We start from the raw sequence: 23,691 nt of genomic DNA on the forward strand, positions 1-23,691 counted from the left end.
ATCCTCCCAGCCCAAAGACTTTCTGTGGCAGCATTCTGATGCAGATCTCCTCCCCTTGGGCTTTGTCTTTTAAAGGCGTGGGGGGGAGGGTCTTAAAGGCGTGGGGGGGGAGGGTCGGGAGTGTGACTGCAGTCAGCTGGCCTGGCAGGTGTGCACCACCCTGTCTGGGAAAGAGTGGGAGTCAGTGGGGGATGGGAAGGAACTTCCCAGGCCCTCCCTGGGTGCCCTGAAGAAGGTTCCAACCAGCTTAGAACTCAGAGCTGCTAAATACTACGGCAGTTAGTAGTTGAAGCTAAAAAAGTGACCCAGTGAAGATGAGCAAGCAAATTTTTTTTTAAATTTATATGTGTTTTATTTTTTTGCCCTTCCCAAAGTGCATAAGGAGTAAGTATGCTGGTGAAATGCACTAAAAATCCGCAACATCTGGGGCTACTTCCCTGTGCTAGCTGGGCTGCTGCAGGCCCTGGATGATGCATGCCGGTGCCCCCTTGTACAGCGTATCTTGACCCAGTCACGCTTCCTGATACACATAAGCAGGCTTTTCGAAGGCACTTGTGTGTCCGGGTTGGTTTGAGTTCACCAGGCGTTTGCTGGCGTCCAGGCTACAGTTGAGAGGTTCTGTCTCCCGGGAGGGGTCCCCCCTCCTCGTCCCTGTTGTCAGCCGCTGCTGTGGGGGGTCCCCATCGTGACCCGGCTCCCAGAAGAGAGCAGGGTGGGTCTGCGGGGCAGGTGGGGCAGGGCGGAGGGGCTCCCGGCCGCAGCCGCCGCTCAGGGCGGGATGCTCTGCTGCCTGGCTCCTTGCCCGAGCCCGGGGGAGCCTGTGGGGTGCCTCCAGACGCAGAGCGGGAGGTTGAGGCCGCGACTCCAGGGGCGTGTTGGGTGGTGCTGGGCGTTGTTCCTGTGGACAGAGCAGATGGGAGGCAGGCATCAAAGCTGGTGAGAGAACTTACTGGATGCTTTCCTGTTACACCCCGCTGCCGGCCCAAAGCCTGTAGAGAAGGCACGCGGGGCAAGGGCACCTCGGCCAGGGGAGCAGACCCTGGGGGCGGGTCACCCGGCTCACAAAGGTCACCCCTGTGCAGAAATGGAAGATGACAGGCAGTGCTTGGCGGTGACCCAGACCCTACGTTGACTAGTTCTCTCCGAGGTCACGTCTCCCTCGTGTCTGTTCACGACAGGGAGCAGGCAGGCTGGCCTTCCGTCCGTCCACAGGTTTGAGTGTAGAGCTCAGGTACCTGTGCCTCCAGCCAACTTGTATCTTAGCCAGGAATCTGCTCTCTGGATGCCTCTCCTGAGCGCCAGGGGCAGTGGGCACGGCCGCCTGACGTGAGCCGGCCCGCCCCGTCCCGCCGGCCCTCCGTCTCATCAGTGACGGGGGACCGTGATCGCCTCTTAGGTGTCATCAGGGTGACGTGAGGTGATGCGTGGCTGGAGAACTAGTCTCAACTAGTTGCAATCCTGACATGAATGCAGAGGCTCAGAGAGAGGGCCTGAAGGAGCAGAGCCCTCCTTTCACATGATGGCGGCAGACTTTTTTTTTTTTTTTGAGGCGTGAAAGAGCACCTCCTCAGGGAGCAACCCTACGTCTGTCTCCCAGATCTTACTGAAGACCCAGGTGGCTTCCCTGAGCCCTCCCTGCCTGTTACAGTGTCTGGAGGGTGCTTTCTCTGGTGCCGGGGAACAGCATCATCCATTTGCCCTGTGAAATTGCAGCACTGAAGACACCCGGGACCCCTCAGCCTCGGCCGCCTGTGTGCCCACTGGGCCGGGAAGCTTTCTCTTGCAAACCGTCCCTGGCAGAGGGCTGGCCACGAGCCACCTCAGAAAGCTCGTTTTGTTCATTTATCCCCCAGGTACCTCTTGGGGCTATAAATCTGCCCAAATTTCACGTGAGTGGTAAAAACTGGAAGAAAAGGACGGAGGTCTGCATTTGCTCAGAAGCTGGCCCGGCCTCTCCCCCCGTGACCATAGGGAACCGGCAGTGACTTGGTGAGTCACCCCGGGCAGGGCAGGGTGGAGGAGGGAGACGGAGCCCCCTTGAAGCTAGTCCGGGCGTGCACAGATGGGCAGGTCCTCCCTGAGCCAGCGGCGGGACGCCCCCAGGTGGCGAGGCTGCCCTCTCGTCTTTCAGGGCCTTTCCGCTCCCTGCTCCCTCCTCTCAGAGCAGCTCTGCTCATCTGTCTGCTGCCAGCATCCTGTGCCGGCTCCCGGTCTCCACTCCCCAAGACTGCCTGGCCCATGATGGTGTCCGGCCCCAGTCTTCGCCCGGGATCGCTCTGCTACCTGGCCCCACGTTTCAGGGGAGTTTGGGCAGCCCTGGTCCCATCAGCTAAGGCAGAGACAGGCAGTCCCGTGTTATACGGTCCCTTGTTAGGACAGTCATTTTAGACCGCAGTAGCTGTGGGGGCAGATTAAGCCAGAAGAGGAAATCGGATGTGGTAAGCCAGTTGTCTAGCACAGGAATTAGCATCTAATGAGCTAGGGTCGCCTGTGCGGCTCAGTCCGTTGAGCGTCCGATTTCAGCTCAGGTCATGATCTCACCGTTCGTGAGTTCGAGCCGCACGTTGGGCTCCCTGCTGTCAGCACAGAGCTGGCTTTGGATCTTCTGTCTCCCTCTCTCTGCCCCTCCCCCGCTCACTCCCTTGCTTGCTCTCAAATATAAATAAACATTTTCAAAAAATGTGTAACGAGCTAGGTTAATTACTAGCTAATTCTTGGAGCTTCTAGATTTTACTGAATTTAACCCCTAAGGCACATAGTAGGTATTCAATAGCACATGGTGGTCATAGATGCCTAAGTTTGGGTCCCATTTTCCTGGTGAGTTGTTTGACAAGACCTAACTGGCGTGTGGGGTCATTTAGGCTCTATTTTCTCTAACAACTTCATTGAGATACATACAGTAAAGTTCACCTATTTAAAACCTAAAACTCCAGATCTTCAGTATATTCCCAGAGTTATACAACCATCAACACAATCTGCTTTAGAATATTCTAGATGTTTCATAGCAATGGAATCAGTCATACAATACGGGCCCTTTTGTGTCTAGCTTCTATCCCTCAGGACAGTGACTCTGAAGTTCATGCGTGTTGCAGAAGGAATCAGTGATTTATTCCTTTTTGTGGCCACATAACATTCCGCTGCGTGGACGTGCGGCTGCTCGCTGTTTAGCCACGTGACTTACCTGTACACATGCCGTCCCCCCCCCCCCCCTTACTCACCTCACCTGCGAGGACCCTGACCAGGACATGTAGAGCAGGATGAGGAAGAGAAGCATGACGAAAAATGCCAGGCTCACCCAGAAGGCAATGACAATCAGATCTGCGGGAGGGAGAGTGCATCTCAACGTCACTGTGACACCACCAGAAGCCCACGGCGAGGGGACGTGAGGGCCCCTGAGCAGCGTGGAAATAGGGCCCCGAGTGTTGGCATTCTCTCGTCTTCCGGCCTCTCAGCAGTGACCACCGGGAAGGTTTTTCCTTCCAAGAACCTTGGGAGGGAACAGGCCGACAGGGAAGCGGCCTTTTCCCAGAGCAACTAGCTTCAAGGTCTGTTAGGGTGACCGTTGAGGGAAAAGCAGTGAATGAAGGTGGGTGGCACCCCGTGGATTTGCTTTTTCAGTTGCTGCTGCTGTTCCCCTCCTTCCCTTTCTCCCTCAGAGGGAGAAGCAGTGGCCGTGGGCCACTCATGTGACAGCCAACCTCCCCTCTGCTGTGAGGGCCGCAGGGGACTGTGGGGACCGCTCCGTTAGAGGCCGCTTCAGAGACCCCTTCGGAGTCTAGATTGTGGTGCTGTAGTGCTCCTGTGGCGGGCAAGGCAGAGTTTTTCCCCCGGGCCTCCCTGGCCCCTTTCTTTCAGGGGAAAGCACCCACTCAAGCCAGGCTCTGCCAGGGGCTGATGAGGATTCAGACGGGACCAAGCTAGCACACTGGAAATCGCTGCTGATGTGGGAAACTAAGGCAAAAGAAAAGCTAAATTCCCTTACTGTCTACAGCCCATTGATAAGTCCTTGAGGCAGACAGACTGACCTTCCTCTCAGAACTCAGTTGCCTGGATGATGACCCTTCGCTAAGGGGCAGAAGGTAACCTTAGCTTAACATTATCCTGACCCCCAGGATCCTGTAAGTGTCCTTTCACATAGAAAAATTCCTTTGGAAACTTCTTTTATCTCAACTCCCACCCCCACCCCCCCAAGATGTATGTTGGCAATCATACTCCAAGCTTATGGCCCCCTGATATACATCTGAAGGGTCCCAGGACTGAGTTTCTACTAAACAGTAATGACCTTTTCCTAACAACAGCTAACGCCTCAAGGTCCTGAAAACCTTGTTTCCAAAATACCTTAGAGACTTACGTTATCCCTAACGCCCTCCCAACCTGAGGGTATATAATCAGTCACTCGCCACAACCCCACTGCAGCTCTTTCTGCCCCAAAGCCCTGGCCCCATGGTCAAATAAAACCACCCTTTTGTGGGGCACGTGGGTGGCCCAGTAGGTTAAGCGTCCGACCCTGGATCTCGGCTCAGGTCATAATCTCACGGTTCAGTCTGTGGCATCGAGACCCGTGTTGGGCTCTGAGCTGACAGCACGGGGCCTGGGATTCTCTCTCTCTGCCCCTTCCCCACTCACACCTTTTCTCTCTCTCAAAATAAATAAACGTTAAAAAACACCCTTTTTGCACCCAGGACATCTAAAGAATTCTTTCTTGGCCGTTGACTCTGAACCCCAACGCTTCAAACCACATCAGCGGCCGCCTCTGTCCTGCTCGCCCCTCCCCCAACACGCTCCTCTGGACTCCAGTAGTACTTCCGATGATACACCTGCCTGCTCCATGTTGTATTCTGTTAAACAAAAAGATGTTTATGAATGGGTAAACAAATGAGGAAATGAACAAACTGAATGAATGAATGAACGAACGAACGAATAATGGGGTATTAGAGATTTGTGCATCACCTCCATGAATATGGAAGTAGAGGCCCCAGGGGTAAATAATGGTACCTGGAGTAAGGGGTGTCCCCTGTCCTCTCCACGGCCCAAGACAGGTAGAAGGAGAAACTGAAGGCCTGTTGATCTTGGACCTTAACAGCATCAAAAAAACAGTCCCAAGGAAAAGATGCCATATTTGCCAAAGGAATCGAGCTCCCACTGCCTTGTAACAAGGCATCAGTAGCTTGACCTTCACGCTCCAGAAAGGCCAGGACAGCAAAGACCCCACAGGCTCCCACATCCTCTCTCCTGTCTGTCCTTGAGCTGAGAAACTGACGGTGGTGCCCCTGAGCGCCGACCCTGCTAAGGAGGTGTGTGGGCTCCTGGGAACTCGGGAGCGAGGTTGTCACTGTCTGTCCTAAACTGAAGGACTTTGGGGAGGAGCCTCTGAGTTTCTCAGCATTCCGTGACTGCTCACCGCACATTATTCTATAACACCTGCTTCAGCCCCACTGGCCAGTCAACATTTATTTTATAACTACCGCAAAGTATGACAGTATAAATGCTTTCAGAAGTTTGGGGTTTATTCCGTAAGGGTGTTTTATTTTTTTATTATTATTTTTTTTTTACATTTATTTATTTATTTTTGAGAGACGGAGCACAAATGGGGGATGGGCAGAGAGAGAAGGAGACACAGAATCCGAAGCAGGCTCCAGGCTCTGAGCTGTCAGCACAGAGCCCGACGCGGGGCTCAAACTCACAAACCGCAAGATCATGACCTGAGCTGAGTCAGATGCTCAACCGACTGAGCCACCCAGCCACCCCAGGGTTGTTTTAGATTTAGGCAGACCCCACTGCTCTTTCTCCTTCATAAAGAGAACGTAAGGTTGGAGATCTTCAGCGCCTATATGAGTGCCGTCGGGGCCTCTAAGAAAACAGCTTCCGAAGTTTGGCAGCTGAGACCCACCCCCACCCACCTCCCCTTCTCCTGGGCTCACACTTGTCTGCTTGGCCCTTGGTCATTATCCCCACATACTGAGCAGAAAATGAAGCGACACCTTTCACAGAGCACAGTATCTTCAGAGAAGTGAAATTGGAATTTTTTTCAGACCAAAAAGGTGATCAGTAGCTACTCGCCACTTCCTGTACTAAATTCTCTTTCGTTATGGTCCTGTTGAAAAGCGTGGCCAAAAAAATAGAGTTCTTGTTCCTCTTCCTGCTGAAGGTTCAGCCTTAGTGCTCGGACAGAACATGTTGTTCCCGGACAAGAGCTGTCATTCCCCAGTGTTGGAATTGTTTAAACATCACTGAGCTTGTTTTTACAACAAGGAGCACCAGGCCGGCTTGACAACAATACTAGTCCAGCCGTGGAAAACTTCCCTTCCCTTTCCTTCCCCTCCCCTTCTCTTTCCCTTCCCTTTTTCTCCCTCCCCTTTTTCTCCCCTTCCCTCATTTACTTCCTTTTTCTCCTCTCCCTGTCCCTTCCTTCCTTCCCTCCTTCCTTCCTTCCTTCCTTCCTTCCTTTCTTTCTTTCTTTCTTTCTTTCTTTTTCTTTCTTTCTTTCTTTCCTTCTTTTCTTTCTTTCTCTTTTCTTTCTTTTCTTTCTTTCTTTCTTTCTTTCTTTCTTTCTTCTTTCTTTTCTTTCTTTCTTTCTTTCTTTCTTTCTTTCTTTCTTTCTTTCTTTCTTTTCTTTCTTTCTCTTTCTTTCTCTCTCTCTCTCTCCCTCCCTCTCTCCCTTCCTTTCTTCCTTCCACCACACTGGCAGAATGAGGGGACTTAGGTATCCACAATTAACTGACAAGAAGAGGCTCTGATGGCATGGTGGGGCATCACACTGGGGAATTTCTCATCCCACCTTGGAGCTGACAGCTTAATCTGATCCAAGTACTTCCTACTCATAGCAGGCACCTCAGTCTCGTTAGACTTTGTTAACTGCTAAACCTCAGCTTTAACATTCCTTCAAACACTACTAACATTTGGGTCCCAGAGTCCTGGTAAGAGATTAACTCCAAGATCTTTCCCTTCTTTGGAAAAACAATGGGGTTAAGGGCCTGAGCTCTGGAAGTGGGTAGTTTTGAATTCAAAATCTGACTTGGCCATTTTCTAACCATGGGGTCTCAGGCAGTCTGGGATTTTTACATCTCTAAATCTGTCTTCTCATCTGTTAAAGGGGGATGTTAGTGTGTGTTATGTAGACTGTTAGGTGAATTAAATAATATACCATGTGTATGTAATGCACATAGCACAGTTCCTTGTTTAATGGTTTTGAAATGATAGGTAAATAGAACTAAAATTATTATTTCTGTTAAGAGGGTAGTGTGGCAAGTGATATCTCTGTGATTCAAGCTCCACTAAAATCAAGTGGATACCAGTAAAGGTAATTGTGATGTATAGACTGCTAGTTGTCAATCCTAATGTTTGCTCTCAGGTGCTTTCATAGTCCTAGAAGCCCTACCTTTTGCTGCCTGGGATAAAGACTACATTTCCCAGATGCCCTTTCAGCTAGATGTGGTCATGTGACAAGGTTCTGGCCAATGAGCTGTGAGTAGGGAGTTACTAGGGAGTTACTAGGAGTCCTCCTGCAGAGACTAATAGATTTCTCATGACCTTGTATCCCTTTGCATTTCCTTACTCCATTTTGCTGGCCAGAACATGGATGTGATGATGAGGGACATGTCCGGGGGATGGCAGAGCAATGAGCTGGAAGGAAGCTGCTTTCTGAGGATCTCATGGACCAGACCCACCACGCTGTCCTGCAGACTTTTAGGTGAAAGAGAAATTAACCTCGGCTTTGTCCGGTACTCCGTTAATTATAACCAGTTTTCCTTATTGAGTCAGGAGAAGGAGCCAGCTTTTTAAATGAGCATATCAAAACTTACAAATCCAAATGAATGCTGACGTTCAAAATAATCATCCTCTCTCTCTCATAGAGTCATACAAATTTTTCTAAAATACATGTCTTGGGGCACCTGGGTGGCTCAGTGGGTTGAGCAACCGACTTCAGCTCAGGTCATGATCTCGCAGTTTGTGAGTTCAAGCCCCACGTCGGGCTCTGTGCTGACAGCTCAGAGCCTAGAGCCTACTTCAGATTCTGTGTCTCCCCCTCTTTCTACCCCTGCCCTGCTCACACTCTGTGTCTCTCTGTCTCTCAATAATAAACATTAAAAAAATAAAATAAAATAAAATACATGTCTTGATTAAACATTTATAAACATTTATCAAACATTCATAAACACTTCTAAATTATTCTTTTGGAATTACCATCAAGGACACACACACACACACACACACACACACACACACACACACCGGTTTTGCTACTTTGTAAAATCATATTTCCTTTTCAGCACCCAGGTGGTATCAGTCAGCTCGATCCATTCACCTGATTAGTTTATGGGTGATTCCTAACTATTTCCCAAAAGCAAATCCACCCTCGAAAGATATACATAGTTTCACTGTGGACGTTCCATAGAATATACTGTCACTACCAAAGTCAGTTCCAAAAGAAGAGTCCCAGCAGTTTTTGAACAATAATAGTATCATTCAAGTGTAGTGCCTTCAGTTGGGGCTACCTTCATGGGAAAATCGTTACTAGAACAATCTCATATCTCTGTTTAAAAATCACTTTTTAAAAAACATTTAATGTTTATTTTTGAAAGAGAGAGACACACAGAGTGTGCGCAGGGAAGGGGCAGAGGGAGAGGGAGACACAGGATCTGAAGCAGGCTCCGGGCTCGGAGCTGTCAGCACAGAACCCACTGTGGGGCTTGAACTCACGAACCCTGAGATCATGACCTGAGCCGAAGTCGGACGCTTAATCGACCAAGCCACCCAGGCACCCCTAAAAATCACTTTCACTGCTTATATCATGCCCATAGGACTGACCATTTGAAGAAGATTTAGAAGTCTCGGTGAAAGTTGCAACATGAAATTGATTGCTCCGAATGCCAGAAGAGAGTTCTATGTAAGTTGTTTGCTCAGTCTTTTCCCTGAGCTCTCTGCCTTGCGTTCACAAGAGATCAGTTGGTGGCCTGTTTCTGTTCTTCCTCTCCCAGCTGACGGGGCAACAGGTGAACAGGCTGCCTGATTATCGAAGGTGCCAGAGCTGGCGCATCAGTGGAAGTCCATACAGGCTATGACAAATTTTTTCCTAAGCCATAATTAAAGGAAGAAGACATATTGACCCAAGAAGTAAATAACACAGCGTGAAAGCCAGACCCTACCCAAGGGAAGTCAATCCATCTTGCTGCCCCATGCAAGGGAGCATTAGAGCGGTATCTGGAGATTCATCGCATTAGAATAATGTGTGTGGTCGCTGTGAGGTTGCTATACGGGACTGGTTTTCTCCTAAGCTTAGCCTCTGAAAAGGGGACAGATAGAAAAGCAAACATATAATTAATTCAGGCAGAGGCCCAGGAAACAGATTTGCATGCCCCACCTTTCTGACAGCATTGGAGAGATTCTTAACCTTTCCCCGAAACAGAAGTCACATCTGTAAAATCACAGGGGTGAAAATCCTTGTGAAGTCCCTGTAACAAAATCACACCAGATTTCAAGCTAACCCTGGGAAAGAGGAAACTAGATTCCTCAAGTCAGCGCTGAATTCGCCATATATATATATATATATATCCCTAGGTATTTCCAATGATCTGTCCATCCATGATGGAATAAACTCCAGTATATGGGCATGAACACAAGAGTCTTAAAATCCCTCCTGCTTATTAGGTATTTTCCCTCCTGTGTCGCCTCCTTCCCTACTTGGCACAGGAGTGAAACTCAGCCTTCCACGGTTCAAGCGGCTGCCCCAGGCGATCTTCCAGAAGCTTTGCCTTTGTCTCACCTTAAAGCATCCCTGGCTCCTGGCTCCAGTCCCAGCATCTTTCTGTCTTTGATGTGAACCTCTGCACAAGTGAAGCTTTCTGATCTGTGTTTGACTGGGTTGGAGATCCAGCCCAGAGGAACTGGCGAGGAGAGAAAGGTGCATTTGTCAGCAAAGAGGCTCGCCTGCTCTCTGCGGTGTGACCTCTGTCCTTCCTCACCCGGACTCACGCTTACCTTGCCCCACCTTCAAAGCCAGGTCAACAGAGCCTCCCTGAGACACCCTGACACCGCCTTCTGCTGACCATTACAGATCACAAGAGTGACATCATCATAGCAGCGGCACAGCGTGCGGGTGATGGAGATTTCTACTTTTGCATTTTGGGGATTTTTTTTTTAAGTGAACTTCTTTGAATTCAAATACCGTGGACACACAACAGGGGAAGAAGTTTTTTTTCTTCCCAAGTCCACTGCTTGTAATAGCAAAATACTAGAACCACTCTCCATGTTCAAAACCGCACATTTTTAGAACGTCGTGCAGTTATTTACAAAACTTTGTGAGAGAATATTTCACAACACAGGAAAACAACATATTGTGAAGTCAATAAGGGCAAAGTATGAAAGAACAGACACAGCCAGATCCTCCCTGAAATCTACAGGGGAGACGGGATGTTCACAGTGGACTCTGTAGAAAGGCGGTGCTATGGATCGAATGTGTCCCCCCACCTCCTGATGCAGAAGCCCTGATCTCCAGACTGGTGGTAGTCGGAGGTGAGGCCTTTGACAGGTGGTTAGGTTTAGAGGAGATCATGAGGGTGGGACACCATGGTGGGATTAGTGTCCTTATAATAAAAGGAAGAATCTCTCTCTCCCTCTTCCTCCCTCTTTCTCTCTCTCTTTCCCTCTCTCTCTCCCACTTCCCCCCCTCCCTCCCCCACTCTCTCCCTCCTCTCTCTATCTCTCCCTCTCTCTCTCCCATTTCCTCCTCCTCCTCTCCCCCAGCCCCTCTCCATTCACATGCACCAAGGAAAGGCCATGTGAGCCCAACAGCAAGAAAGGACGTCCTCACCAGACAGTGACTCTTCTGCCACCTTGACCTTGGACTCCCAGCCTCCAGCACGGTGAGAAATGAGTATCTGTTGAAGCTCCGCAGTCTATGAAACTTTGTTATAGCTGCCTGAGTAGACTAAAATAGGCATTGACTACTTGAAATCTGGTTTGGGTTTGCTTACCTCCGAGGGATTTCCTTTAGAGATGGTAGATGGTCCCCCACAGCCCTCACTCTGTCTAGGAGGGCAGCCGGTGCCCTGCCCTCCAGTGGAACTGTGAAGAGGCTGCTCAAGGGCACTCTGCACATGTCCTTTGCAGTTAGTGGGACACAGTGGACTGGAGTCTGATCATGTGTGCTCGAGAACATCTTAAAAGCAAGAGACTGGGCCATCAGTGTCAGCAGAGTGGAAGGAGCCAGCCTCCGGCCGTTGAGGGGCAAAACTGTGTCCCCGAGGGCCTCAGGGGAGGGTGCGGGCTGAGTGCCAGCCCAGAGCTGGCCCAAAGGGTCACGTGCATGAGCACAGCCTGAAGGGGAGTCGGGCCTCTCACAGAGCGGGTCCAGGCGGAAGTTGGCCTCAGAGCACAGGGTCCCGAGGATCGTCCTACGAGGCCAGCAAGAGAGAGCACTGCCTGTGGTGGGAGATCTCTTGCAAAGCCGCCACCAGGAGAGAAGGAGCCAGCTTGCATCAAGGACGCCCCCGCCTGGATCAGTGCCAGTCAAGCTGGAGGGCGGGGAGGCCAGTGGGGAGGCCAGTGCAAGAGTTCGGCCAAAAAGTAATGACGGCTACAGAGGAGAATCACTTCCCCACCCTCAGGTCATGGGGCTGGTGACCGTCATCCCAGGGAATGCACAAAGGACACCGGTCACACAGGCTGGTATGAGGAGGGGTGGCGAAATCGACAGGAGCAGAGTCCCCGAGCCAAGTAGTGGGCCCCCCTTTGTGGACACGGCTGACGTACATCGATGTCCTCCTCACCCTCCAGGGCCGCCTGTGCGGGTGTGTCTGTTGTGCTGACCGGCTGCCGTCCGAATCAGAATCCGAGCCACCTCACTGGCAAACCCCCTCGTCCTTTCTGCCTCTCACCCCATGCCATCCCTGACCTCCAGCGAAGATGTGTCGCCAAACAGGATGGGGCAGGTGGCTGGGGAAGAAGAGCTGCTGAGGAAAGAAGGAGGAAGCACTCCTGCCCCCAAGCCAGGGAAAGAGGAAGTTCTCGCTTTGAATGAAGTTTGAAGGCGGTTTGGTTTTAAGTATTTTTGAAACTGATTTCATCGGCTTAGACATTTGCTCGGGTAACCAGACTGGCCGGTAGACATTTTTTGGTTTAAGTTTGTTTATTCATTTTGAGAGACAGCGAGAATGACAACGAGCCGGGGAGGGGCAGAGAGAGGGGGACGGCGGATCTGAAGCAGCCCTGCACTGACAGCAGAGAGCCCGATGCTGGGCTGGAACTCACGAACCCCGAGATCCTGGCCTGAGCGGAAGTCAACCAAGCGAGCCACCCAGGTGCCCTGATAGACACATTTTTTAAAATTTGAGAGTAAGGGGCGCTCAGTCGGTTAAGCGTCCGACTTCCGCTCAGGTCATGATCTCACGGTCCCTGAGTTCAAGCCCCGCATCAGGCTCTGTGCTGAAAGCTCGGAGCCTGGAGCCTGCTTCGGATTCTGTGTCTCCCTCTCTCTCTGCCCCTCCCCCACTCAAGCTCTGTCTCTGTCTCTGTCTCTCTCTCTTTCTCAAAAATTAAAAAAAAAAAAAACAAAAAACAGAAAAACAAAACAACAACAAAAAAGAGTGAGCATGAGACCTACTCCAGGGAAAGAGCCAGCACCACTAAGTAGGTTTGCATGAGCGGTCAGAGAAAGATGAGAGCAACATTCTGACTACACGCCATGAACTTGCTCTTTCCGTGCCACAGCGTGATGGGTGCGTTTATGCAGATGCGGGAGAAAAAAGACATTGCGACTGGAAGGACATTGTGACAGGCCAGGCCCAGTCAGGAGGTAGAAATCACACAGCAGGTGAAACTGGAAGTCTAATATGAAAAATTATTCAGAAGGATTAAAGAATGTAAGATATGAGGAGACTCTACAAGGTGTGCTGGGGCTGAGGAGGGAGGGAGGGGGGACCCAGGTGCGTTTGCTCAGGCTGTGCTACCGTCAGAATGCTTGTGTTCCCTTAAACTCCTACGTCAAATCTTCATGCCCCAGGGGATGGTATTTGATGGTGGGGCCTCTGGGAGGTGCTTGAGTCATAAGGGCGGAGCCCCCATGAATGAGGTTAGTGCCTGTATAAAGAAGGCTCCGGACAGATTGCCTCACCCCTTCCATCATGTGAGGACCCGGCAAGAAGATGCCAGCTATGAACCAGGAAGGGGCCCCTCACCCCAATGTGACCATGCTGGTGCCTTCGTGTTGGACTTCCCAGCCTGCGGAACCATGAGAAATAGATGTTTCTGGTTTGTAGGCCACCCGGTCTGAGGTGTTTTGTTATATTAGCCTGAACAGACAGACTAAGACAGTGGCTTAAGGAACAGAAACTTATTTTCTCACTTTAAAGGCCCCGTCTCCAAATATAGTCACATTCTTTTAAAAAAATGTTTAATGTTTATTTATGTTTGAGAGAGAGAGAGAGAGATGAATCATGAGCAGGGGAGGGGCAGAGAGAGGGAGACACAGAATCTGAAGCAGGCTTCAGACTCTGAGCTGTCAGCACAGAGCCCGACACGGGGCTCAAATCCATGAACAATGAGATCATGACCTGAGCCGAAGTTGGACGCTTAACCAACTGAGCCAGCCAGGCGCCCCTACAGTCACATTCTTAAGTACTGGAGGTTAGGACTTCAACATAGGAATTTGGTGGGGGAGGCTGGGGGGACCCAGTCCAGCCCATAACCCCAAGGAAGGACATACTTGAGAGAGGTTCAGACCTCCCTGGGCATGTAGTTTGGTTACCAGATAGCAGAGATGTTGGCTGGTTTAGCCAGGCCTAACTGGTTTGGAGCTGCTGGATGAACCATAGACAACCCAGATGACCAACAACCATAGTGGGGTCCCCCGCATCTGGACTTGCAACTCTTCCCCGACCCACCGGCCCCAGATTGCCCCGGGGCGTTGGTTTTTCCGTCAAGATGGCTGCTGAGAGGTTCTTGCCACCGCGAGGCTGCAGGATCTCAGCGGGACCACGTTCTGGGCCAGTGACCGGGGCTGTTGGCCCTGCGCGTCCTCACACCCTCACTGCCAACCTCCCAGCCCCAGCACGGCCATCCTGCTGCGCCCCTGCCAGGGCCCCCTCCTGCGAAAGCTTCACTCCCGGCTCACTGTTAAGGAATTCCATCGTTGATCACGGAATTACAGTAAACTGATAACTGACACAGGTACGCATCATGAAAATGACCAGTATGTACAAGAGCTGCGTACCTCACAGCAGTTGATCTGTTCATTCTGCAGAGACTTCTCGTGTGCCTGAGATGTGCCAGGCACTGTCTGGGAACTGGGGGTGGGGAGCAAGACAGGGAAGGGTTCCTGCTCCGCTGGAACAGTCTGGTGGGAATCTGCCCACTAATCGTGTCAAGTGTCCTGGGACGAGTCCTAAGGGATCAGAGCCTGGAATTTAAGTCCCAGCTCTGCAAATATTTTACTAGGTGACCTTGAGCAAATCACTTGGCTCCTCTGGGCCCCGGGACCCCCACATACTTTTATTCCCATGTCTGGGATACCATACCACGCTCATTTATTTAGGCAGGCCCCTCCTTCCTAGACTGTCACCTCCTAAGGGTAGAGATCTTTCCAATGTTATGCTTCCAGATCTTTCCCAGCATACGGCTGTTTCCTGCCTGTGTATCCCCTTCCTCCCACCCAAGCCTCCAATTTATATATTCGCCAGAGGGATATTTTTAGCCAGCAAATTGGACCTTGTCTCTTCTCTGCTTACAATTTTATTAATTTTTTTTTTAGTGTTTATTTATTTTGAGAGAGAGAGAGAGGAGGGGCAGACAGAGGGAGAGAGAGGATCCCAAGCAGGGCTCCACGCTGTCAGCATAGAGCCCTTCGTGGGGCTCAAACTCATGGACCGTGAGCTCAACGACCTGAGCAGAAATCAAGAGTCAGCACTTAACCAACTGAGCCACCCAGGCACCCCCCTGCTTATGGTTTTGAATGACTCCCCACAGCTCCCGGGAATCTTCTGAGACTGACCTGCAAGAACCCGACCCCCGCGTGGTCTGGAGCACATCCTCCATCACTCTTCCCCAAAGCACCTCTGGCCTAAGCAGGAGTATAACTGTTCTGCTCCCATCCCCAACCCCGCCCTGCCGGACCGGCCCCTGTGGATCAGACGGGCAAAGTCCCCCTGGGTCTTCTGACTCAGCTCAGCCCACCTTCCCTGTGAAGCCTTCCTTACGTCTTACTTCTCCCCAAGGGTGTCCTTCTCTGTGCTCTGCTGGCCACTTCTGCACATTCTCCAGCACAACACCGTCCATCAAATAGCAGCATATTCATGATCAGTAGCGGCCACCTCACTAAACAGTCGAGGATGGAAAGAGCGACCTGCTTGATTCCTCCCTCGAGTCAGTGTCTTCTACAAAAAGTTCTAGACCAAGATAGACCAAAGAGATGTCACCAGATCCAGTACATCAACATGGAACAAAGTAGCTGATAAGCACCTTTTAGGGAAATGTGGGACGATGAAGGTGGACTGTTGGAGGACACTAAGACATAATTATTGAAATGTCTGGGTATCGTGTTACGTTCTTTCCTGTTACGATTTTCCTAAATCCGGTGGAGGGATGCCCTGATGTCCGTAACCTACTTGGAAATACACCACCATAAAACAGATAATAGTGGCCACAAATTAAAATCATTCTTGTAAAATATCAAGGACGGGGACTTGGTCTTTTTGTATTTGTGCCTCCAACTCTCGGTGCAACGCTTGGCCTGTCACGGATAGTTGCAAAATTTGGTTGTTGCGTTAATCGCGAACAAAAGCAAGAAGGTGGGTCAGGAATGGTGTGTTTCTAGTATGGTGTGGAAGTGGGGCTAGTTGAGATGAATGAAACACAGAATGGACAGCACCGAGTTTCAGAGGACTACTAAGACAAAATGGGGAGCTTAGACTTATCTGAGAGGGCAGGGGCAGGGAACAGCACAATGGGCACATGGTTGTGCCTGGAGTTCCTCCTACACAGTAACACCATGGAGAGTTGCACAGGTTGTGCACTGCTCAAGGAATTCCACCTGGATAAGTGTGATTAACTGTGTCCCCAGAGTAGGAGCCTTTTTCTGATTTCCCTATGATCTGGGGGTAGTGGCAGCATTGTTCCTGTCTGTGGGACTGGAGGGAGAAGAGGGGAGTTAAGATGACCATCTGATGTGCCTCAGTTCCCCAAGATGCATCCATGTGACAGTCCTGTGCCAACCTAAGGAGAGTGAAACTAGGGAAAGAAGGAAAAAGGTTGAGAGAGATGACAGTGGAGCTGGAGAGACACAGAAACCAGGGGGAGGAAGGAGGCGAGCGAGCAGGGTGACTTTTCCGAAGCAGCTGTTTCGGATGACAGTGGATGCCAGGAACCAGAGAAGGGGAAAGTGCTCACGAGTTTGAGAAGTTTGGCAACCGGAGGTGAGAGAGAGGGACTGATGGTCCAAGAGGGCAGCGGGGATGCAGATCCGTGTGTGTTTCAGACACGGATGAGGAAGCTGGTGGAAAGAAGCTGGAGGAGGAGAAGTTCCCCCAGGCTCCGCTGAGGGGCCGTGGGGACACGTGACGGCATTTTGACCAAGTAACGAGTGGACACCCCGCGCGGGACTCCCGGGCCGGTTCACCTGTGCACATCCATCACCCCTGTGACCAGGTCTCTGCAACGTCCTGCTGTGGCGACTGTTCTGACTCCACACCACGCACTCCCAGTCCTCATCTGGTGACCCTCTTGGTTTACGCTCCGTGATGGTTAATTTCGTGCATCAGCTTGACTAGGCGAAGGGATGCCCAGACAGCTGGTAAGACACGATTTTTGGATGTGTCCGTGAGGGTGTTTCTAGAAAAGATTAGCATCGATTCGGTAGGCTGAGTAAGGAGATCTGCCCTCACCAGTGTGGGTGGGCATCGGCCGAGCCGTTGGGGGCTCAAATGGAACAAAAAGGCAAAGGAAGGGCAAATTCTTGCGCTGTCTCCTTGCACTGGGCCATCTATTTTCTCCTGCCTCTGGACACTGGTTCTTGGGCCTTTGGACTCCGGGACTCGAACCATCAGCTCCTTTGGTTCTCAGTCACCGCCGGCTTTCCGGGGTTCCCAGGCTTCCAGGAGGCAGATGGTGGGACTCGTCAGCCTCCCTAACTGCATGAGCCAGTCCCTATAACCAGCCTCCTCTTATCCGCATCGACGTACCTCCTATTGGTTCTGTTTTTCTGGAGAACGCTGACTGATACGATCGCCATGCCGTGGGAGTTTACATCTCTGGTGTCAGGAGACTATCAACCTCCGGGTTGTTTTTGTAGTCTTAGCTACCTGCCGTACATTTCTTTCTGCCACAGAAAGCTCTGTAAACTGGCCAAGGGGCCTGCCTCCCAAGAGGGTCCTTGTCAGATTGAAGACTCCGTGACATGAGCTACACGAAAGGGCAAACGGCGTATGATTCCCCTTCGGTGACGTACTGTCTTCCTCCGTTCAGGCTGCTGTAACAAATCACATACCCTGGGTGGTTTAAATCACGGGCATTTATTCTCTCACGGTTCTAGGGGCCGGAAGTCCAAGATCCGGGTGTTGGTGGGTTCCGTTCCAGGCGAGAGCTCGCTTCCTGCTTATGTCCTCACGTGAACGAGGGAGAGAGAACAAGCACTCTTGTTTCTTCTCAAAAAGGTACGAATTCCACGGTGGGCCCCCGGCTTGATGACTTGGTCTAACCCTCATCACCTCCCAAAGGCACCGCCTCCGAATGTTATCCCACTGGGGATTCACGTTTCACGTGAGTTTGGTGGGGTGGGACCCCGGACTCAGTCCGTGGCAGATGGTCAGAACAGTCAGATTCATAGGAAGAGAGAGCAGGAAGGTGGTTATCGAAGGCGGTGGGGGGGAGGGGGGGGCAGAAGGAAAGGGGGAGCTGGTGTGTAACGGGTACTGAGTTCAGCTTGGGGAAGATGGAAAAAGTTCCGGAGATGGGTGGTGGCATGATGTGAAGGCACTTACTGCCGCCAAACTGTGCCCTTAAAATGGCTTAAATGGTCACTTTTGTGTTGTGCACGTTTTCCCTCAATTAGTAATAATATAAAAAAGAGGGTCCTTGTCAACATGAGCGAAATGTTTAAAATCCTGCCAAACTTCCCAGAGCGTGGGGTTGTTGTCCCCAGCCTCCCAGCAGGCTCAGGGTCCTTGTCCTTCCCAGCCGCGCTCGTCCATCCACTGGAGAGGGTGGCCCCTTGCTGCCCGCTGGGCTCTGCCTGGTAGTCACAGGCCCGGGGAGGAGAAAGGTCACTCAAGGCAGGTCTCAGTTTCCCCTCAGGAGTTATCACAGACGGCATGTGTGTATATGTGCGTGCAGGCACATTCTGTGTTTTGAAGACACAGAAAAACCCTAAGGCGGCCAGGCACCAAAATGCTAACGCTGATTTTTGTTTTTCTGAATGGTGAAGTGCAGTAATTCACTGTCTGAGTCTTTTACGATGAGCATATTAACCTTTACGAGTTACATTTTAGAAATTCGAGGGGTACCCAGGTGACTCGGTCAGTTAAGCATCCGATTCTTGATCTCAGCTCATGGTCACAGGATGGAGTCCCTCGTCGGGCTCTGCACTGACAGCACGGAGCCTGCTGGGGATTCTCTCTCTGCCTCTCTCTCTCTCTCTCTCTGCTCCTCCCCCACCCAGGCACGCGTGCCCTCTCTCTTTCTCTCAGAATAGATAAACGTTCTTGAAAAGTTTGAATTATAAAATGTTCCAAATTCATAGAAATACACAGAGTATTTCCTCCAGATCCTTTTTTTAAAAAAGGATATTAAAAGGGGTGCCTGGGTGGCTCAGTCGGTTGAGCGTCCGACTTCGGCTCAGGTCATGATCTCGCGGTCTATGAGTTCGAGCCCCGCGTCGGGCTCTGTGCTGACAGCTCACAGCCTGGAGCCTGTTTCGGATTCTGTGTCTCCCTCTCTCTGACCCTCCCCGTTCATGCTCTGTCTCTCTCTGTCTCAAAAATAAATAAGCGTTAAAAAAAATTTTTTTAAAAAAAAGGATATTAGAATGTTAAGGTCATCATCCACGTGTGGCAATACAAATTTCTCCACTTCCTACCCCGACACACTGAGTATCAGTGTTTCCATGTTTGTGCATTGAGTGAGTGTGAAATGGAACCTCAGTGTCCTTCCCAGGGCGCTCCCTGAGTACTTGTGAAGGTGAGTGTTTTCTCACGTTCCTCGGCCCTTTGAGTTTCCTCTTCTGTTAACTGTGCTCTCGTATCATTTGCCCATATTTCTATTGGGTTTTTTTTTCTTGTTGATTGATGGGTTGTGTTGACTTATGAAATAAGAAAATGGCTTCCGTTTCAAGGGGCAAAAAGGGTATTTCCCAGGTAGTTTCCAAAATACAAGGGAATAGTCACTGCCATCGCTTTTCGTTCCTGGAACACACCAGATATCCCCCTGCCTCAGAGCCTTTGTCTTCGGAGTTCCTGTGGCCTGGAAGCCTCCTCCCAGAGACCGCTTCAGGGCTTGGTCTCTCACCTGCTCACAGGACATCCTTGGGGGGCCTTTGCCAGCCGCCTGGTTCCTCTTAGGGCCCCACCTCTCCCTGGCTACCCTTCCTGTTTTATTTTGCCGCCTGCCATACTTTTTCTTGTTTGTGGTGGGTGGAAGGCTGCTTTGAGCTTTCAACACTTTTCTCACTGCAAGATAGGTTCTAGTTCCCTCCTCTTGAATCTGGCCTGGCCTTAGTAACTTGTTTGCCCCAAGTCACAGAGCTAGAAAGTGGCAGAGCTCAGATGTGAACTCGTGCTGGGTGGCGCAGGGCTCCACGCGCCCGGCCTCTGATCCGTGTGTCACTGCCTCCCGGCCGGTCCCCAAACACAAGCTAGACAACTACCCATCCGGGACAGAAACACCCTGGGAGAGTATTTTTGTCTAGCCTCAAACTCCTTTTCCAGAGAAGGTGGAGATTAAATTCAGAGGACACATGAAGGCTGAGATACAAACAGAAATCAAGGAAGCCAGAAGGAGTACCTCTCTCCGTGGGTGTCAAAGACTCCTGACCTCTAGGCTGTCTGGGGGACCCAGTGACTGGCCTCCCCCTGGGACAGTTTCCTCACTGAGATGGTCTATATTGCATTTGGGAGTTTGGGAAGGCATTGCTTTTTTAAAAGTTTATTTATTTATTATTTTGAGAGAGAGAGAGAGAGAGGTAGAGAACAAGTGAGGGAGGGGCAGAAAGAGAGAGAGAGGAAGAGAGAGAGTATCCCAGGCAGGCTCTGCACTGTCAGCAAGGAGCCCAATGGGGGGCTCGAATTCACAAACTGTGAGATCATGACCTGAGCCAAAGTCGGACGCTCAACTGACTGAGCCACCCAGGCGCCCCAGGAAGGAGTTTCCTCATTTGTCTGCCCAGCAGGCTATGAACTTTTTATCTCTAGCTCATGTGTGCAAGAAAAAGTATTTCTTTTAAGACCTCACACACAGCTTGGAGAACATCAACCACTTTCTCCAGAAATGGACGTTGTTCATGGGTCATTACACAGGGCAGGAGGTTGAGACTGTAGGTTCGAAGACTTTGGATAAGCAAAGAGGGCTCCCACTCAGAGCAGGGGAGAGAGCTTTGGAGCCCAGGTGGTGACCAAGCGGGATGTCTGGTGTACAAAAGGATGGGGGTGTCGGAAGCTAACAGCATTTTATTTAATTCAGGTTAAAAAATTTTTTGAGAGAGAGAAAGAGAGCACACGTGTGTGTGCACATCCTAAGGAGTGGGGGAGGAGCAGAGAGGGAGAGAGAGAGAATCTCTCCAGGCTCCAGGCCCAGTGCAGAGTTGAGGGGCTCGATCTCACAAACCACTGAGATCATGACCAGAGCCTAAATCAAGAGTCTGACGCCTAACTGACTGAGCCACCCCAGCGCCCCTAATTCGTGTGAATTTAAAAACAACCTTCCCGAATACAGATTTACATTTTGTCCAGACCAATATGTATCCTGAAGGTCTGAACTTCTGATCATACATATCAGTGGGCTGCTATTTCAACCCTGCCACTTTCTCCCTGTGACTGTGAGCTGTCTGTGCAAAAATCTGCTTTTTGATTCGTGAGTATATACCCCGCATCAGGAAACACACACCAAACCTATCGTCCCCCGCAAAAGCTTTGCTACCAGGCTGGGGACGCAGCAAACGTGGATGGGTACCCGGACTCCTGGAGGCTGTAAATGAAAATGGAAACAGGTACACTTCCTAACAAGACATTCTAGACAACTTTCTCCAAGGGCTCTGCCGGGGATCTGCTACCTTTTATTACCGATAACATCCAAATGGATTTCAGTTTTGAGCTGATGCGTGAACAAGTGATCTTGCTTTTCATAGGAAAAGCATCGTGTTCCTTCTAGTGACTGCACTTACTTCTTGACAGAGTATGTGATCATAGGGCATGAAATAGCCAAGGGGGGGCTAGGCGTCCGACTTCGGCTCGGGTCATGATCTCATAGTCCGTGAGTTTGAGCCCCGCGTTGGGCTCTGTGCTGACAGCCCAGAGCCCGGAGCCTGCTTCCGATTCTGTCTCCCTCTCTCTCTGCCCCTCCCCTGCTCATGCTCTGTGTCTCTCTGTCTCAAAAATAAAAATAAAAAAAAAATAAAGAAATAGCCAAGGAGCCCGAGACTTGAGGATGGCAGAGCCCTGAGACTGTTTTTGGTTTGCTTTGCTTTTTCGTACTCATTCCCTCAGCTAACTTGTTATCTTGACCGAGTAGCTGGAATAATCAGAGAAGATTGTTCACAAAGCACCAACTTACCCAAGGGATAGAGACTGGGAGAGAGAGGAGCAAAAAAAGCATGTTGGTTTGCTCTGGTGGTCCTTCCTGAGACCATGAAGAGTAAAATCAGTTGGTATTTTAAAAATTTTTTTAACATTTATTTATTTTTGAGAGACAGAGAGACAGAGCGCGAGCAGGGGAGGGGCAGAGAGAGAGGGAGACACAGAATCGGAAGCAGGCTCCAGGCTCCGAGCTGTCCGCACAGAGCCCGACACAGGGCTTGAACTGACGAACTGTGAGATCACGACCTGAGCAGAAGTCAGTCGCTTAACTGACTGAGCCACCTGGGCGCCCCAATCAATTGGTGTTTTCATGGAAACCAGTAAATCATATATCTTAGGGGTGGACACAGTAACCTCCCCCAAATCTGCATAGAGTGAGAGAAAACGCGAAATCTGCAATTTGAAGAAATTTCACCTAGCTTACAGGAACCCTGGCAAATCACACTCTAACAAAAAAAAAGTCTGTCTTAAAAGCATATTCTGGGGTGCCTGGGTGGCTCACTTGGTTAAGCATCAGACTCTGGATTTTGGCTCAGGTCACGATCTCACGGTTTGTGAGACTGAGCCCCAAGTCAGGCTCTGAGCTAACATCACAGATGGAGCCTGCTTGGGATTCTCTCTCTCTTTCTCTTTCTCTGCCCCTCCCTGCTTGTGCTCTGTCTCTCTCTCAAAATAAATAAATAAACTTAAAAAAAAAAAAAAGAAAACATATTCTAGGGGCGCCTGGGTGGCTCAGTTAGTTAAGTATCCAACTTCAGCTCAGGTCGTGATCACGGTTCATGGGTTCGAGCCCCTCATCGGGCTCTGGGCTGACAGCTCAGAGCCTGGAGCCTGCTTGGGCATTCTGTGTCTTCCTCCCTCTCTCTCCTTCTCTCCTGCTCTCACTGTCTCTCTCTCTCTCTCTGTCAAAACTAAGTAAACATTAAAAATAAAAAATTAAAAAAATAAAAGCATATTCTGCTCCCAAATCATCCTAGTTTCTTAGGAGGTTAGTTCCAAACCTCTTACAGAAGATGACAGATAAGATTCTGCTCCCGTTTACTTATATCTCTGAGGGTTAGGGTTAGGGTCGTGTTTGGGCTCATCTGTGACATCTGTTGGGAGTAGGAAGTGGCCAGAGAAAGTCTTTCGGGCCAACCCCCAGCCTCTGCCTGGCTGGCTCCCCTAGTCGAGGACTCACATTTGTTGGCTTTCAGCTTCCTCTCATCCACGGGAATGAGGTCCACGTAGTCCAAGTAGTATTCGTAGCTGTCGTACAGGGTGGAGGCGTTGGTCTGGTTGGCCATGTCCGCGGTGCTGGGAGGGGGCGCATCCGGAGCTAGTCAGAGCCCTCGGAGAGACCGGCCGACTGATTTCTGTAAAGTCATCCAAGTGTGTCTGTGGGTCTCGGGGCTCAAGGCCTGCCCACTTACTTATCGGAGCCGTTTAGCTGGGAGAAAGGCCAGGGGGCTGTGCTTGACATCTCCGCCCTCACGTAGAACTTTCCGTCCTGCTCCTCCTTGATAAAAGTCCAAGACAAACAGAGCCACAAGGCAGGAAACCGGGTTTCCAGCGCGGCTCTGGCTCGCCCCTCTGGGTGAGAACGGGAAAAGGGATACCTGGGCCCCTTGGAAGACAAGATGCCGAACAGGGGCTAGGAAGGCCACTCGCTGTTTGCTTTCCTGCTTAAAAAATTAATAAAACCCAAATGAAAGGCTGGCGGTGCCCTTGACGTACATTAGGGCGGTTCTTGGTGCTGTTGAGCAATCAGCAAGTCACTGGTTCAGATTTAGTATCTGAGGGCAGGAATTGAGTGATGGCAGCCCTTGAACTCGTAGCCTCTCTCATGCACACAGAGCCAATTAATTGCACCCAAAGAACCCTCTTGTCCAATTGAGTACACCTTCCAGCTTTTGTTTGCTTGTTTTTTAATGTTTAT

General features: G+C 50.6%; 2 protein-coding genes across 3 annotated transcripts in view; one reads left to right on the forward strand and one right to left on the reverse strand.

The window, feature by feature from the left end:
• URB1 (URB1 ribosome biogenesis homolog) overlaps positions 1 to 8,021 on the forward strand; it is an 80,804-nt gene extending 72,783 nt beyond the window's left edge. The window contains exons 40-41 of one of the 2 annotated variants that reach the window (XR_003414778.2): positions 1,854 to 1,989; positions 7,573 to 8,021. The gene's annotated coding sequence lies outside the window, so the exon portion shown is untranslated. Of the gene's footprint in view, positions 1 to 1,853; positions 1,997 to 7,572 lie in introns of those variants that run through there. The other variant, XM_027041720.2, reaches the window with a different exon arrangement.
• On the reverse strand, positions 204 to 23,476 carry MRAP (melanocortin 2 receptor accessory protein). Its single transcript, XM_027041722.2, has 3 exons — positions 22,954 to 23,476; positions 3,219 to 3,318; positions 204 to 898 (listed from the first exon to the last, which is right to left on the reverse strand). The coding sequence occupies exons 1-3, from the start codon at positions 23,057 to 23,059 to the stop codon at positions 769 to 771; spliced, it is 336 nt and encodes a 111-aa protein (XP_026897523.1). The 5' UTR covers positions 23,060 to 23,476; the 3' UTR covers positions 204 to 768.
• Positions 23,477 to 23,691: the final 215 nt, after the last annotated feature.

Source organism: Acinonyx jubatus, chromosome C2 (assembly GCF_027475565.1).
Source record: "Acinonyx jubatus isolate Ajub_Pintada_27869175 chromosome C2, VMU_Ajub_asm_v1.0, whole genome shotgun sequence".
In the NCBI taxonomy this organism is placed as follows: domain Eukaryota; kingdom Metazoa; phylum Chordata; class Mammalia; order Carnivora; family Felidae; genus Acinonyx; species Acinonyx jubatus.